At 33.9% G+C, this 17,468-nt stretch overlaps 1 protein-coding gene across 1 annotated transcript; it reads left to right on the top strand.

Annotated features, from left to right (window-relative positions):
- Positions 1-1,065: 1,065 nt before the first annotated feature.
- Positions 1,066-16,042, top strand: LOC129248769 (pickpocket protein 11-like). The gene is made up of 6 exons (XM_054888385.1): positions 1,066-1,553; positions 6,670-6,975; positions 7,054-7,517; positions 7,639-7,807; positions 9,198-9,304; positions 15,936-16,042. The coding sequence occupies exons 1-6, from the start codon at positions 1,066-1,068 to the stop codon at positions 16,040-16,042; spliced, it is 1,641 nt and encodes a 546-aa protein (XP_054744360.1).
- Positions 16,043-17,468: the final 1,426 nt, after the last annotated feature.

Genomic DNA, 17,468 nt, shown 5'->3' with positions numbered 1-17,468 from the left:
TAGCCATAAGTGCGACAGTTTCGCGTCGGGGGCTTTCGTGGGCTGTATGCGAATTCGTGACCATTGTTCAACTTTGTCCATTTTTGTTGTAGTGTTCTTATAATTTATTATTTTTTATTTACATTTTTTTTATTTATATTTTTTTATTCATTATTCATTATTTTTTATTTATTATTTACCATATTTTATTTATTATCTATATGTTTTTATTTATTATTTTGTTATTTTTATTCATTATTTTTTATTTATATTTTTTATTGATTATTTTTTACTTTTTATTTATTCTTACTGAATAGAGAAATTCTAAATAAAAAGTAATTTTGAGAGACGGAAATCTCTATTTTAACCATTACGAGTGATGATTTCTTACAGTTTTTTTTCCTTGTGAAAGTATGTGAAAATTTTGCTTTTGAAGCAGACTACATCTCATTTAAAATATATAAATATTATATATATTATATATATTACATATATTATATATATATATATAACGCATAGGTATTAGGCAATTTAGTGGAATATTCGGCTCGCCTTTGTACTACAACAGCACTTTTGTGCACCCCCTGTGTAATTTGCTAATGAGAAGGAGCATACTACGACGGGCACATTAGGAAAGTGATATTAATTGAATATAAACAAGTAGTTGCATGACACCTAGAATTGAAAGTGTATCATTAAAAGCAATAATCTACTATTTCTCTTTTCCTACGCCATTACTTGTTTGGAAATAGCGACAGCAGCACGCCTAGTAAAGTCTGAATGCGTTCAAGCTCGATCATTAGCTGCCCCTTGAAGCCAAAAATATGTGAATACACTTTAATTTTAATTGATGGCGCACTTCCTTAACCTTTTCAGACACACACACACTCATTTGTGCTTTCATATAAAATCCATTTATTAATTTTTATTGTCTATAATTAAATTAACTCAGCAAAGTACTAAGTTTAATGAAATCCTATAGAAACACACTAATTATTATCCTATACGCTCAGTTATCATTACACCGGTGCGCATTGCGGTCAAAATTTGTCTTTTGCTACAAAAATTTTATTAAAGCGAAAAAAAATGCCCACCTTTAACAATTCACTATTCAGTCAGCGGCGTAATCGTGTTTTTGATGTGCAAAAACATCATTCAAAGCATAAAAAATTGGTTGAATCAACTAAAGCCACGCCCAACAATAATCACACTAAGGAACGGAAACGCAAAGTGTCACGCCTCCGCCAGTTGGCCGTATTTTCGGCAGTACGCTATTGGTTTGCAGAAAATCTCCGCAATTACTGCAATAGCACATCGCTGCATGGCTTCAATTATATCACCCTCAAAGGTTCCACGGTGAATGAGCGTCGCTTTTGGATACCCACTGTTATTGTATCGATTATCATCTCAATTGTTTTGGTGACTGTTTCATGGTTTTCGAATCGAGAGGACCTTACTGTGACGGTGATTGAGAGTGCGCATTACCCCACTTGGAATATACCATTTCCGGCAGTAACCATTTGCAGTTTAAATAAGATATCGAAAACAAGTGCAATGAATTTGGCTAAAACCTTGTAAGTGGAAAATTTGTGATCATCAAAATGCAAACAGTAGTTTTTTTTCGTGCAAACAAATATTTTCTAAAACTAACACTGCCAGCTATGAAATGCTAGTGCTTCCTCACAAAGTGAACTGTGCTTTACATAAAATTGGTTATTTTTGATTTATTGGATTTTTTTAATTTTTCAAAAAACAAAAAAACAAAATGTTAGTCTAAAATAATGAATGCACTTTTCCGAAAGAAAAATCGTTTTTCAAAAGTGCATTTTGATGAACTGAAAGTATTTCCGCGACAAACTATTAAAAAGCATTTTGCTGTGCTACATACGTTCATTTCTGTTCGTAAAACTCGAGAACGGCTGTATCGATTTTTGGAAATTTTGTTTTCGCATTGGCTTCCCATTGTCTTAGGCAAAAAATAAAAAAAATATTAAATTATTATGTTATAGAATCTAGCATACACATCCACCTAACAGCGTTGCTCACCTGCAAATCCCAAATGTGAGCGCTTTACTGCTGTTAATGCTTACGGCACACAGCAATAGCAGAGAATGTTAATGCAATGAGAAGGAGCAAATGTTAAAAGAGCTTTTTTCGAGTTCTAATTTATAGATTCATAATAAGGTCATTTCAAATTCAACTTTCCTGAAGAGGTCGGAATTGCAGATATTTACCACGCGAGTGACGCGAGTGGAGGGTTTCTATATTTACTTACCACGCTAGGCCAAGAATTCAGATATTTTCTGCGTTTACCATACTACTGAGGACGTTCATAAGATTTTTCGGCACACTACTAAGGAAATCGAAGCGAATAAATTTGCGATTAAGAAGGCCGCGCGGTAGTTAGTTTGTGGTGCAGAAGCTAAAGTCGGCGGAGTTATTCGTTTTGTGTTTTTGCACGTATTTAATTCAGGTTCAAGTCCTGAAGTCATATTTTTTTTCTTGCACATTTTTTTTTTTACAATTCAAACCAGGAAAGTTTGGTAAAATTTTTGAGTTTATTTTAATTAAAATTTCTTTAAAATACTGTTTTTTGTATTTTATAAATGGAAATTTCTTTTCGGTATAAAATAGTTCATACTGGATATGACCTGATTTTTATATAAATCAATCAAAACAGAAAATATGTACATATATCTATAATCTATTTCATCAAATCCAAATTATATTGATGAGAAAATATCATTCTAATATCCGTCCAGAAAGCCAAACGCGCATACACAGATGCATATGCATATACATAATTACGCATACAAACTTTCAACTAACGCAGAATATGTGCATATAAAACTGCGTATCGAATAAATGAGTGATTTAGAAGAGATCATTAATAATTGTAGATTAGCGCAATCGTGAAAGACGTGTTGTATATGCAATACATCGTCTCATGTTTGACTCAGGTTCAAATCCTGTGCACAGTTTTTTATTCGATATTTTTATTTCATTTTTTATATTTGGTTTAATTGAAATTGATTTAAAATAGTGTATTCAGGTTTTTCTAATACCAGTTATTTAGAAATTTATTTTCTATATAACATTATTCATTTGAATTGATTTATATGTAAAACAGCCATAAAGTCAATCATATGAATATGCATTCCTTTATTTAATTTCTTCAGTCAAATCTGAACTACTTACATACACATATTGATGAGAAAATATTCTAATATCCATCCAGGAAGCCTAACGCGCATACTCACATATGTGTTTAAATATATGTACAAACTACCACCATTCTAACAAACCCAGAACACAAGCTTCTGCGCACACTTGACACATGGGATATGTATACCCTATGAGCAAAAAGAACCGGGAAGGTGATGTTGACTGCTTCCTTCGATTGCCAAGGCATAGTCCTCCATCGGGCCAGACAGTCAATAGAGAATATTATTTATCCGTTTTGAAACCTTAGAGAGATGCTGTGTGTTGCAAACCGCCGGAAATGTGAGCAAACAATTCTCAGATTTTGCATGGTGATAACGCGCCATCGCACTGATCAAAGAGAATACAAATCGGCCTGCCGGGAGTGTTTGGAGGACTGGGTTAAGCGTTGGCACATGTGTGTTCCTTCAGACGGGTCATATTTTGAAGGAGATAATATAAATTTTCCTTAAATTTAACTCTGTTTTGTTTAATTTAAACATTCCCGGTACTTTCTGATCATAAGGTACATATATGCGGCTTTGCGGACAGCAATGTGTGATTCGCTGGAAGTCGCATTAACTCGCGACTGTCGCACAGTTAGAAGACATATTTACATACATATAAGGGTGCATACATACATACGGAGCCGCGGTCACTCGACATGACAAAAATTTAAGATTTATCAAATATTGGCAAATAATTCCACGCGAAATATTCCAATATTGACTATTTTCGAATGGTCGCGAAAATTGGCATATAGGCGGCTCGTTTTATGAATGAAATTGAAATATGAGCTCTAACTTATGAATGAACTTTTTGTTTTGTTCTAAATTGTTCAGCGCCGTCGCTGATAGAATCATGGCCGCTGCGACTGCGTCTACGAATGTATTTTGTTTTGTAGTCGCTATGCTTAGATTTTAGCTTTGGGTGACATGCGCATGTGAGGTATGTGTTTTTGTTGTGCTCTAGAACATTTTAGAATGTGCGGTGGCAAAGCGGCCATGGCGTTGCGCTTGCTGTTGCTTTTGCGTCTATCAAAGTACATATCGTGTTTTTGTAAGTACAATATTAGGAATATCGACTGGTGAAAGACAAAAGTACACGGAAGCAAGAAGGGAGCGCTGTGCTCGCGCATATATGTACATATGCATGAATGTATGAACGTGCATGGATGTAGTAACATATGAATACAATTATTTTGTAGGAAGTTTAGAAGGTAAGTAGGTATATATGTATGTATATATGCTAGGACATAATACATACATAGAGCAGAATTGTTTTTGCACTTGTTAGGAAGAAACTCGCTAGTGCGTATGTGTATTTGTCTTGTAAGAATGTGATGTGCTGTGACTTGTGTACATACAGAAGTCAAGGTTATTTAGGCATACATGCATATGTACATATGTATGAAAGGAAGATGATGTTCTTGCGCTTGTGCATTATTGTTTTTCATATACAAATGTACATACCTACATATGTATGTAAATGCTGTCGAATACATAAACTATAAATTGACATACAATATAAAATAAGTGTTGATTTATCTTAAACCGTTTTTTTTTCTTAATGCAAATACCTCCTATTGACATGTACATACATATTATGTATGTATATTGTCATATACCATCATTTATGTACATATAGAGTATACGTTCATTTATGAATGTATGTAATGAAAAACTTCATGAATTACTTTCAGAACTTTATTAAAATTAATTCGCGTCGCGCGCATGCACAAAACCTTGGTTCACAACGCAGGCGCAGAAATAAACGCACTGCGTATTTATCCTCCCCATGTGACTCGGCATCAATTCTCGGCGCCAATTTTGTTTTTTTTTTTAAATGTGTTTTTTTTAATGTAATCGTAAAAAATTTTTAATAAATTTTATGTATCCGCTTATCATTTCAAAAGTAACAAAATGGTCAAAAAATAAGCAGTCGAAGAAATAAATGCACCGACTATTTTTCCTCGCCACATGTTAGACTCGATTTCAATTCCCAGTGCAAACCTTTTTTTATTAATTTTTTTTTTTTTAATTCGTTTTTTTTTATGTACTTAAAAAAAATTATGTAATAAATTTTACGTATTCGCTTATTTTTTCAAAAAATACGAAAATAGTAAAAATTTAATTAGTTTAATGTATTTATCCTCCCCACGTGACTCGCCATCAATTCTCGGTGTAAATTTTGTTTTTTCGTTTTTAAATTTTTTTTTTAATGTAATCGTAAAAAAATTTGTAATAAATTTTATGTATCCGCTTATCATTTCAAAAGTAACAAAATGGTCAAAAAATAAGCAGTCGAAGAAATAAACGCACCGCCTATTTTTCCTCGCAACTTGTTAGACTCGAGTTCAATTCCCGGTGCAAACTTTTTTTTATAAATTTTATTTTTTAAAATCGTTTTTTTTTTTTTTTAATGTAATTGAAAAAAAAATTATGTAATAAATTTTACGTATTCGCTTATTATTTCAAAAATACGAAAATAGTACAAATTTAATTGGTTTAATGTCGAGGTGAGAAATGTGTTGTGTGTTGAGGTGAAAGATGTGTGGTGTTTCTAATTTTTGTGTGGGCAAAAGTCAGTGAGGTGTCTATAAACTCGGTGTGCTAAATGACCTTATTACAAATCTTTCAGATCTCAATTGTACTAAAAAAAGCTTACAGTAACATTTGCACCTTCTCATTGCATTAACATTCTCTGGCAATAGTTATGTACGTACACATTTAAATGCTAATCCCAATGTTAGTGTAAACTCTTATGTTAAATTACACTTACTTACATATATTATATGTATACGAGGAGTCAATTACGTAAAACGGTGAAATGAAGGGGTTGATTTATTTATATATATTGTATATAGATATATATGTATTTATTACAATAATAAAATCATGAACTGAACTTGTATACTATAACAAATAAAATAAGTAGAGAAAATTACAAGTTGTAGATGAATATCCATAAAACAACTGGAAAGAATAAGAAAACAGTAGTAATCAATACTTACAGTGTAATATCATGTATGAGTTACTGCAAAATGAATGCAACACACTCTTCTTGCTGCGAATTGAAACTGGAGCAGAGTTTCAGATACGCATACCATTCAAGAATAATAGAATAGAATGTTACGCCTTCAACGTTCGGTTATATTTTTTGGGCAAGTTAATTTATAGAAAGATTTATAATTTTCGCGAATAGCGTCGTACGTGAATCATATTTGGCACCTGTGAACTAGAAAGCTTCAGTATACAAACAACTAAGCAAAGAAGCAATGGAAGCAAATGGTCAAAGTAAATATTTCCATCACTCAAAATCATTTTTTTAATTAATAAAAATTGAATTTAACTGAATCAGTAAAAAGGGGAATCAAAATCAAAATACGATGATTAATTTTGCACCACCATTCCACTGCTGATAGCATTTATGTACATACAAACATTTATTTACTTATACTCACACGCGCATTCATTCTTCGATTTTCAGTAAACGCCCCTCAAATGTATCTGAAGAGAAACTTTTAAGCCTTTTTCGCATAACAATGCCCTTCAGCTTCGTCGTAGATTTCACAATTGAAGATTACCGCACTCTCGAAGAAGTTCTCACTGCTAACAATATAACTCTGTCTAAATTAACTCTACAACTCACACCCGATTGTAGGGAAATGATAACGAAATGTATGTGGCAGGGTAGTGGCACACGTTGCGATCTTTTCTTTCAGCCAATTCAGGCTATGGAGAGTGCCTGCTGCTCATTTAACTATTACGCACGTCCAACTACTAATTTTCGAAGGTGTGTATACTTTTCACTCGTTCTTACATACTTTTTTACTTCTTCCTCTATTTCCAACATTATTATTTTTCACTTCAGAAAAATCGCATATCAAATTCCGAAAGACCCCTATCGCGTTAGCGGCTGTGGTTATTCCACCGGACTCACACTTGAACTCAATCCCATGGTGAATGATTATTTCGGCACTTATCTAAGCAGTTACGGCTTTCGTTTGTTACTTCATAGACCGTACAGTTTACCGGATGAAAATTCCAGTAAAAAAGTAGTTAGTTCGGGGCATGAAACTTTCGTGCGCATAAGTCCCGAATCGACATATGCGTCGAATGACGTTAAGAAAGTGAATAGTAAATTGCGCAACTGTTTATTGCCCCACGAAAGAAAATTGTTGTTGATGAAACGTTATACATTTATCAATTGCATGGCCGAGTGTCGTCTAAGCATTCTCTATAATCGTTGTGGTTGCATACCTATGGGTTTACCGAATAATGGCAGCTTTCGGATTTGTGTCTTGAGTCAAATGCACTGCATTATGAAGACGAGAGGTAAGCAGAGTTGCAATAGAATTTTTATACAAGTTCACCAACCCCATTAAATAACTTTGCTATATACAATAAATAAATTGGACTCAAGCAATTTATTAGTTTTAATTATCTTGATTTTTAGATATTTTCACATTGGCTATACCAACAATCAATCGAACACTAATGAAGTTGCAGAAAACTCACGAATTTCCATGTGGCTGCTTACCGGACTGCGAATTTGCTTCGTACCCATCAGAATTAACTAGAGGACGATTAGATTCGAGATATGTTTCTACAAAGCGCTATGGAAAGTAAGTTTTGAAAGAGGAAATGTGAAAAAATATTTAAATAAAAAACGGTCTAACAAGTTTTGCCGAAACGATACTTTTAAGTTCTGAAATATAACTATTAATAAATTAGAAAATAGTTAGACCAAAGCCTCTTTCACATACATACATATATTAACGCTGCTATTTAAAGAAGGTCGAGGAGCGAGGAACGGTGCACGAGCGTGTGGCCATAAGTTGCATTAAATCAATATGCTATAACATTTCGTTTATCAGCGCCTAAGCATTAACGGAGGAGAAGAATGATGCAAAAATGTCAACCTTTGCATTACTTGAACTACTTGAACTGGAAAATATACGATTTTTTAGCTGAATATATATTATAGCATATATGTACCTATATGTAGAGTAGAATGGGGTAAGATAGGTATGGGGGCACAATAGGTAGGTGGGATTTTCGTCGCACTGTTTTTGCAGAGGTCACTCGTCTTATGTGAATTGAATACGTGGTGGGGAACAACGTTCGCGACTGTCATTTCGGCCGTCACCATTGATTAGTTATCCTAGTTCTGGCGTCGTTTAGTTTTTTGTGATCATTTCTCCGACATAGCACTTTTTTTATTCTACGTTGCAGTGCATTTAATGTATGTAAATATTTGTCAGGTGAGTTTTATTTTACGTAGAAAATAATTCTGAACACGAATAATGTGTTAGTTTTTTGATATTTTTGTTTTTAAAAAAAATATCGACACTAACATAAAACATGAGCTTGGGGGCACTATAGGTCAGCCGTCTAGGGGCATTATAGGTCACTACTTTTAATTGAATAAAATAAATTTTAATTGCTTTTGCAGCAAAATGGTGCGTAATTATGTGCGAAAAACGCCGAAACGAAGTGAAGAGGACGTAAAAAATGCAATCGCGGCAGTCCGAGATGGCGCTAGTGTTCGATCAGCCTCTAAACAATTTAAAATTCCGTTCGAAACATTACGTGCTCGCGTGATGAATTAAAGAAAAATTCCTAACTTTTATAACATGTGCAGTGTTCATACTCTATAAATAAAAGTTAAAACGTTAATTTCCAAGCCATGTACTCTCCTCACATATAGTGACCTATCGTGCCCCCCGATTTTGAAAATATCGAAAAAAAGTACCTTTGTCTTATTGAATGCAGCTTCCAAAATATTTAGCCAAACATAAGTCAGTATAACCAAAATGTTAGCAGATAAATAACCTTTCAAAATCTTGCTTATTTTTCAAAATCAATGCAAAAACACCGTAGCAAGAGCTCTCAAAAAAAAAAAATGACCTATCTTACCCCATTCTACTCTATATATTATAATAAAGAATTTGTATGTATTTTAGGGTTGCATGTACAATTCAAGAGCTAAACATTTTCAATACTTTTCCACAGCGAATTGGTCAATGCTAATGAACAGACAATCTTACACGTCTTCTTCAGCGATTTGATGTCTAAACGCTATCGCAAGGATGTATATCAAGATTGGTTGTCGTCACTTGGTAAATATTTAATGATCACATCTTAGGGGCATACAGCTTGGTTGAAAAGTATTTAATTAAAATAAATGTAATTTAGATAATTAAAAAAGTCTAAATCATTATAGCCTCCAATTATAAAAACAGAATCAGAATCAGAATCATGTTTTATTTTAAGTATATGAATATACAGAAAATAGCAGGAAAAAAGAACAGCACTAGCTCAAGGCCATCAGCTGGTTTTACAATAAACTAGGATTAATTACAATATTTGCTACTCTTATATTTAAAATAAGGAATATATGTGCAATACAAGTAAATAAAATATGTCTAAGTATAGATATATTAAATTAAATGAGCTATGTTACACAGTACAAGAAAGTTAGATATAGTATTTACATTTGATAATGTTGTATTAACTAGAAGAAGTGAAGGGAGAGCTGTGCCAAAAATCCTTCGCCTGGTATTGGTAAACTGGGTGCATTCGTCTAGGATATGCTTTACTGATGTTCTAGATGTCCCACCAAAACAGCAGGATGCATCTCCAGAGTTTAACGAGTAACTGTGAGTGATCTGCGTGTGACCTAAACGATGTCGTGAGAACAACAAATTGTCTGCATGTTTAGATGAATGTACTCATTCCATCCCAATAGAGCCTTGTTATGTAGGTACTGCTTTATTAGACGTTTTAAGTCAGTTTTTTCCAGAACGTCAAAATACATAGCCGGTTCCTTATGAACACTTTTCGCGACATAATCAGCGAACTCATTGCCTTTAATTCCGCTGTGACCTGGTATCCCCATCAATTTAATTTTGTTTGTTTGCTTGACAAGTAAATCTCGAACATGAGTTACTACAACACTGTTATTGTTGAAATTTCGTACGGCATCAATGGCAGATTGACTGTCGGTACAAATGCAAAATTTACCTTTCTTTTTGGAGGCTATTAGAACGGCTTGATATATAGCAAAGATTTCACTACTAAATGTCGACCAGTGATTGTGTAGCAAACCTTTTCTCAGAACTTGTAGATCCTCAGATATAACCGCGAAAGAGGTTGAGAAGTTCGTTTTGGAACCATCGGTAAATATGAATTTGAAAGATTTTTGATTTAACTCTCGTTTGTGCTGAAGGAATATTTGTTGGTAGATAAGACCACAAGTGTTTTCCTTTCGATAATCTTGAAATCAATTAACAAATGAGGAGTTCGAAAGAAGCCAAGGTGGGCACTTACTGCGGATTTGACGAGTAGGTTTAAAATGGATACTCATTTTTCTGGCCCAGACAACCACATGATATAACGCCGACAGCCTCTTTAGAAAACATTTTCCATTTGCTGCATTGATTGTGATTTTATAGAGGTGATCATTTTTGCAAAATAACACTTGTACATAAGGCCAGCAGTCATACATTCCACCCGCTCACTTAAACTAGGAAGTCCGGATTCAGCCAAGATGTTACAAATAGAAGTAGTGGGGAAGGCACGTAGGCTTCTACGCACAGCAGCATGATATGGAGCACACAGAAGGTTTAAGTTGCTTTTGGCACAGCTTCCCTAAATTGGTAAAGCATAGTCAATTACAGATAAAGGTAGCGAGTTAACAATGTAACAGAGTGTAGAAGTATGTACAAAGGATTTTTTGATGAAAAGTATTTTACAATGCTAAGACGATTAATTAATTTATTTCTAATGTAATTGCAATGAAATTTAAAAGTGTATTTACAATCAAAGAAAATTCCTAATATTTTTAAATGGCTCACGCTACTTATAGGTATATTATGGTGATATAGTTTTATACCCGAACAGCACTTCCTCCGACAAATATGTAGGATATTGGATTTTTCGCATGATATAATCGCTCCAGATTCGAGCGACCATGCAGCAATGTCCTCAAGGATTTTGTTAAAGATGGTTCTAACCGACACTATCGAGTTTAGTAAATATTAAAACATCATTCGCGTAAATACAATGGCCAATTTTGTGCTTATCTATGATTTAACCCATTTCGTCAAATGCGATAACAAATAAAACTACCGAAAGAGGCGAACCTTGAGGAATCCCGTTTTCTGAGCTGTATCTGTCGGAATAAGAGCCGTTTATCTTAACCATAAATCTTCGGTTTGTTAGGAAGCTTTTCACAAAGTTGTATGTTTTAGGACCAACCACCCATTTCCTGAGTTGCCTTTGAACAATGAGTATTCCGATGCCATCGAAGGCTTTTTCGAAGTCAAGGGAAAATGCTGTAATATGTTTCTTATTAGACAGGGCACATGAAGAGAAATGGTCGAAAGATAAAAGAGCATCGTTCTTTTTTAAAGGCAACCTGACTGGGGTTTAAAAATTTATGTTTGGACGCAAACCACATTAGTCGGTTAGCAACTATTTTCTCTAAAATCTTGCTGGTGCATGGCAATAAGGAAATTGGGCGAAAGTTGGACGGCTTATCTGCTGATTTGTTATGCTTAGGAATAGGTGATATACAAGCAAATTTCCAACTTTGAGGCATGATACCAGAAGTGAAAATGGAGTTGTATAGTTTTAATAACCTAGTTTTAATATAATCAGGTAGATTTTTAACCATAGAGTAAGTAATGCGGTTATAACCAGGAGCGGAGCCTCTGGCCTGGTTAACAAAATGGTCAAACTCTTGAATGGTGATGGGATTGTCAATCTCTCTTGCAGAGCGAGTGAGATTTTGTGGTTCACAATATATTTCATTTAAAATTCTGGATTTTTGTGCACCAAAGTCGAGAAAAAAATTTGTGTTATCTGAGTACTCAGACCAATGTTTAGCGAAAGAATTTCCAATTTCTTTGGGGCAAAAAATGAGCTTGTTATTTATAGTAAGTTGCTACAGGACCCTGACAGCTTTTTGATAATTTTCCATATTTGTTTTGGAGAGGATGACGGATTGATATTGCTAGAGATGCTAATAAAGCATTCTTTTTTTGCCCTTTTTGCAAAAAGTTTAAACTTCGCATTTGCTGGCTTATATAACATAAGGTTTTGGTTGGAGCGTATGCGTTTAAAATTATACCATGCATTTTGCTTTATTGTACGTAACTCGGCAAGATCCTTGCTCCACCAGGGGACACATTTTTTATGAAAGTAGGGACGGGATCGAGAAATGGATGACGTAGCTGCGCTGAAGATAATCTTTTTAATAGAACTAGCTTCCTTATTGACATTACTACTAAAAGGATGGATTTGACTTTGTTCGTGGCACTGAAACCTGTATTTTGCCCAATCCGGTTTTAAATCTTGATCCGGTTTTGGTCTTGGACCGGTCTTACTTCTCCTTTCACAATTTAAGTAGGAAAACAATTGGATAGTGGTCACTACCACAGACTATCTAGAATTCTCCAAGAAAGGAGTGGGTAAATGCTAGTGGAGGATATCGTAACATCAACATGCGTGAATGAATTATGTGTGGAAAAGTGTGTCGGGGATTTATCGTTTAAGACAATTAAATCTTGGGTGAAAATCTCCAATTGCTTTACCCCTCTTGTTTTGTATGGAAGAGCCCCAAAGTGGACTCCAGGCATTGACATCTATACAAAGAATTAGAGGATAAGGTAGTGAAGTCAAAATTGATTTAAACTCGCCAATATCGAAATCTTTACCAGGTGGAAAATAAACAGATATCACCGTTAAGGTTATATTGGTCATCTTTTATGCCAAATACCTTTTTTGATAAGGATACCAGTCTCGTGCTTATTCGTGTTATTTGTGTTATGGAAATAGACAGTGTAAGGAGAAGGAGGAGAGGGATTAATGGAGACTGCAAGGTGGGTTTCTTGTAAAGCTACAATATCGGGTTTAAAATCTGAGAGAAGTAGAAGAAGCTCATGGTAATTGTTAAAAAAGCCGTTTATATTCCATTGCAAGAAAGTTAACATAGTGATTGGTAAAAAATGAATTTATAGAGAGAATTATTTGTAACTAGAAATTTACTATTTTGAGCATCATTCATCAGAAGAATTATCCATATTAGATAACTGAGTAAGTAGCTGTTGTAATGAAGCTGTTGTCAGTTATAGCTTTGGCATTATTAAGAGAACAACTAGAACTACAATGATATATATCCGACAAGGCGGTGGTGTCATTACTCATTTTTGAATTTGCAAGAGAAGCATTATCTTCTTTATGTTGTTGATTAGCTAAGTTGTTGCTTGTACAAAAAGATTTTTGATCGTTGGTGACTTTTGAATTTGGAGAGTTATTTAATTTAGTAATATGTGATTTAATGTAGTTGTTGTCTTTGTTTTTTATTGTTTTAGAAGTAGAGTCACTTTGTGCAAGATGAGCACGCGAGGTTTCTGCTAATGAAAATGCAGTACTTTGAGAGTTCGTTTGTTTGTTATTCGATGATTGTAAGTGGTTGATTTCTTTATTTAATGTTGTTTTTGGAGTAGAGGTATTTTGGATAGTAGTGGCATTTGGAGTTTCTGTTACTGAGAGGACAGCGGCTTAGGATGTTGAAGAATTAAGTGGGGGTAAAGTAATTTGTGTAGGATAGATATTTCTATCCTCCATCATGGAGCATTTATTTTTTGTTTTTATAGCTAAGATGTCTTTAGCTTGTTTAAATTGTTTGCCTTCATTTGAGGATGAAGGATGTTGTTCCGAACAGTTTGCACACATAATACGAGTGCAATCGTCTGGTTGATGCGGAGGTAGTGCGCACCCAACACATATTGGTTGATTCTTGCACCATTTTGTGGTGTGACCAAGCAGTTGACACAGTTTGCACCACATGGGATTAGGAATGTACTCCCTAACTTTTACAGAATGCCATGACACATCAATTTTGGTAGGTAATTTATAGGAAGTGGGAGTTAGTTTTCCATTGAACATTTTATTGAATTTATAAATAGAAGTTACACCTTGGCTGCTAAGTTCATTTACAATTTCTTTATCAGACACTTTATTAAGATAAGGGGCATAGATTGTGCCCTTGGTGATGTTAAGTGAAGAATGAAATGAAAATGTGACACGACACACCCCTTGTAATTGCGTGGTAGACAAAAATTTTTGTGCTGTTTTCTTGTCCTTTACCAGTAGCAGAAGGCTACCCTCTCTGAGTTCGGAGATCGATATTACCTCTTTACTGATAAGTTGAATTGCCTTATAAACGACAAAACATGAGTAGTTTGAAATTTTTTTGTTTTTATCACTGCAGGATAAGACCAGAAACTTAGGATCTGCCACAGTAACACTTGGTAATTCAGGGAGAAGGTTAAGTGATGAACCATGACCTAATTTCTTTTTCTTGCGTGGGGTAGCGAGCAGAGCAAAGCGATTCTCTCGGTTATCAGTTGCCCCGGGAGGCATTATCGCAATTAGGAAAAGAGAAAACTCATCAAATCGGAATAAAACTAAGATTTATATTTTAATAGAAATAAATAACGCAATGCTTTTAGCTAATCAAAGAAGAGAAAAATATAACGGAACAACCCGCACTGAATAACACAACGATAGCGCACCTAAGACGACCAAACACCTTGAATGCTAGACGCTGACTTATAAAAACAAAACATAATAAAATCAAAGTCATCCTAACTTCATAAAAAATAGTTTGAGCTCGCAATCCTCCTAATAAAACATAATTAGAATAAGAAGATCACCCAGCCACTACAACTGCATATACACCCTATCTAGTACAGCATAAAGAAAATAAATTTCCCAAATGGAAAGAAAATGATTTAACAACAAAAAATAAAAAATACATAACCAAACAAGCAAAGAAACAAATCATGAAAAAATAAGAGAAAAATAATAAGAAATATAATTTGCTTAGTAAATAACTTAACTAAGTAATTAACAAAAAAGTTGAAGAATTCCTATACAACCAATTTTATTAGGACCTTTGTTGAAATGCAACGCTGAATCAATTCACATATTCATGCAACTCTGTACAATGCCAAATACTAAAATTTTAAATGTAGCATCAATTGAAATTTCTTTACTTGCGTTTTCTTCTTCAAAGAGTACAAATTTTCTTCTTCAAAGAGTACAGCAAATAAATTGAGTTACGCAGTTTTAACGAAACGTATGTGTGTGTGTTTTCTTATTTGGAACTGTACCGTCAGAGAGCAGGAATCTGTTAAGCAACCTTTACGAGTTGGAATATAACCCAAAACTTTACATTTCAAAAGAGGGAAAAAGGCTACTCTCACTAAAACAGAAATTACCAAAATAATCTATAAACAAAACGTTCTTAGTAAACTCTTAAACTCATCTATGCTTACTTGGAAATTTAGAAGGAATACACTTTAATCAATTTTATTTTTGAATTTAATGTGAACTCTATTATTTCGTTATATCCGGTTCTTTCTATTGAGAAAAAATACACTGACTCGTCAACTACAAAAGGCTTATAAAGAAAGAAGACCACTAATTCGAATCTACTCAGATCGAAATTAAATTTGTTGTGTTCAAATGAAAGAGGAGATATTAAATTGACATATAAATTTAGATTCTCCTATCGGTTAAAGGGTAGCGTTTCCAATACTTTTCAACCACTCTGTATTTTTATGGCAATACTCGAACGTATTATGTGATTCTGTAACATATTTTAAAATTATTTACAAGATTTAACAGAATTGGGATAAATTGAACTTATCTCTCTCTCTCTCTTTTCTCTTATTTCAGGCTCTTTTGGCGGTCTTTTAGGATTGATAATGGGTTTTAGCATAGTGGCTGCTTTCGAATTTATTTACTTTCTTACTTTTAGACCACTTTTGAATTTATTAAATTGAAAGTTGAAATTTAAATAAAAACAAAAATTAAATTTTAATTTAAAAAATCTAATTTTAGATTAACAAAAAATGTATTTAAATAAATTAAAAAAAATTGAATTTTTTAAAAACACACCTATGCATATATGCCATTCATGTAACTACATACAGGGTGCCCGGTAGCAGAAGTAGGTTTTAAATTTAAAGTTTCTCTCTAGTCGCTGACTATATGGGCGAGAAGGGGATTGTGCTGGCTTCGTTATTTAATTCTTAATTCTGCCACCGAACACATTTTACTTCCCAAATTACTAAATATAAAAAAATGCAAAAAAAAATATTTTCACTTGCTCTTTTATCATTTTATCATTACTAGGCATCTTGATCTTAAAAACCGAGGAACGAGAATTTTTTCCTGATTCGATTTTTAGAAAGCCAATGAATAATCGAAAAGATTTGCCCAATAGCAGTCGCCACTAGGGTGGTGGTGTCAGGCCTCTGAGTATACCTATTTTCGCCGAACAGCGGCGGAGGCGGCAAAAAAGGGTAGGCCTCTCAATTTGTGGAACAAGAGACCTTTTCATGACTGAAATACGCTTGAAGGTGTGCCATAGCCTGTGAAGCCCCTATTTATAAAAAATCTTTTTCTATTATTTGATGCTTCATGCCTTTAGTGAACTCTCGAAATCGCGCCAATTGAATGATAGTCACTCACAATCACAATATACCCATGATATGGAAGGTAGAAACTTCAACATATCGAATATTTGCTAGAAGCACGCCCACCAAAAAAATTAATATAATATATTAACAAAATCGACCTTAAAATTTTAAATAGGTATTTTACTTCTTCTCAAGTAAAAATACGATACTCGCCGTCGTTTTTGCAATTTCGTTAATCATTATAGTGGATTGGCCAAACCTTCCCCATATCGCGATTTCTCAGCTGAAGCAAAACATCAAAGTTATTTCTTATTGTTTGGTGTTATTTTTAGCTCCTCTTCTTCTTACATAAAACAGTTGTCTATTCAATTGACAGTTTTCACAAACTCACCCGAACCATTTTCCTGGGCGACTTGGGGCTAGTGAGCAACACAAATTATCTATCTCAACCCGAAAAACGACAAAAGAAGCAGAAAATGGGTAGTCTCGGACACTTGCGAACGACCTGGGGCGAGCTAAGAAACACACAGAATATTAGCAAATATGGCTGATGTCGAAATTTCGGAATATTTTGAATGTAATACCAGTATCGCGGGATTCATTTCGAAAAATAATTTGAAAATTAAAATAATTAAAAATTAAATATCCAGACGCATGTTTTGCTTCTTAAAGTAAGTTGACTAATACAGAAATGTTCTGGGAAGATAGTTCCCCAATCATATTGAATTTAAAAAAATAAACTTTAACTTTGAATGTCACAAAATATTTCATTTCATTTATTGCCCAA

This window comes from Anastrepha obliqua, chromosome 5 (genome assembly GCF_027943255.1).
Source record: "Anastrepha obliqua isolate idAnaObli1 chromosome 5, idAnaObli1_1.0, whole genome shotgun sequence".
Lineage (NCBI taxonomy): Eukaryota > Metazoa > Arthropoda > Insecta > Diptera > Tephritidae > Anastrepha > Anastrepha obliqua.
The sequence above is the reverse complement of the archived record's forward strand: the minus strand, read 5'-3'. Positions and strand labels throughout refer to the sequence as shown.

Coding starts and splice junctions, on each gene's coding strand:
- LOC129248769 (XM_054888385.1), top strand. CDS start 1,066: ATGCCCACCTTTAACAATTCACTATTCAGTCAGCGGCGTAATCGTGTT. Junction 1,554..6,669: donor ATGAATTTGGCTAAAACCTT/GTAAGTGGAAAA, acceptor TTCGATTTTCAG/TAAACGCCCCTCAAATGTAT. Junction 6,976..7,053: donor CCAACTACTAATTTTCGAAG/GTGTGTATACTT, acceptor TTTTCACTTCAG/AAAAATCGCATATCAAATTC.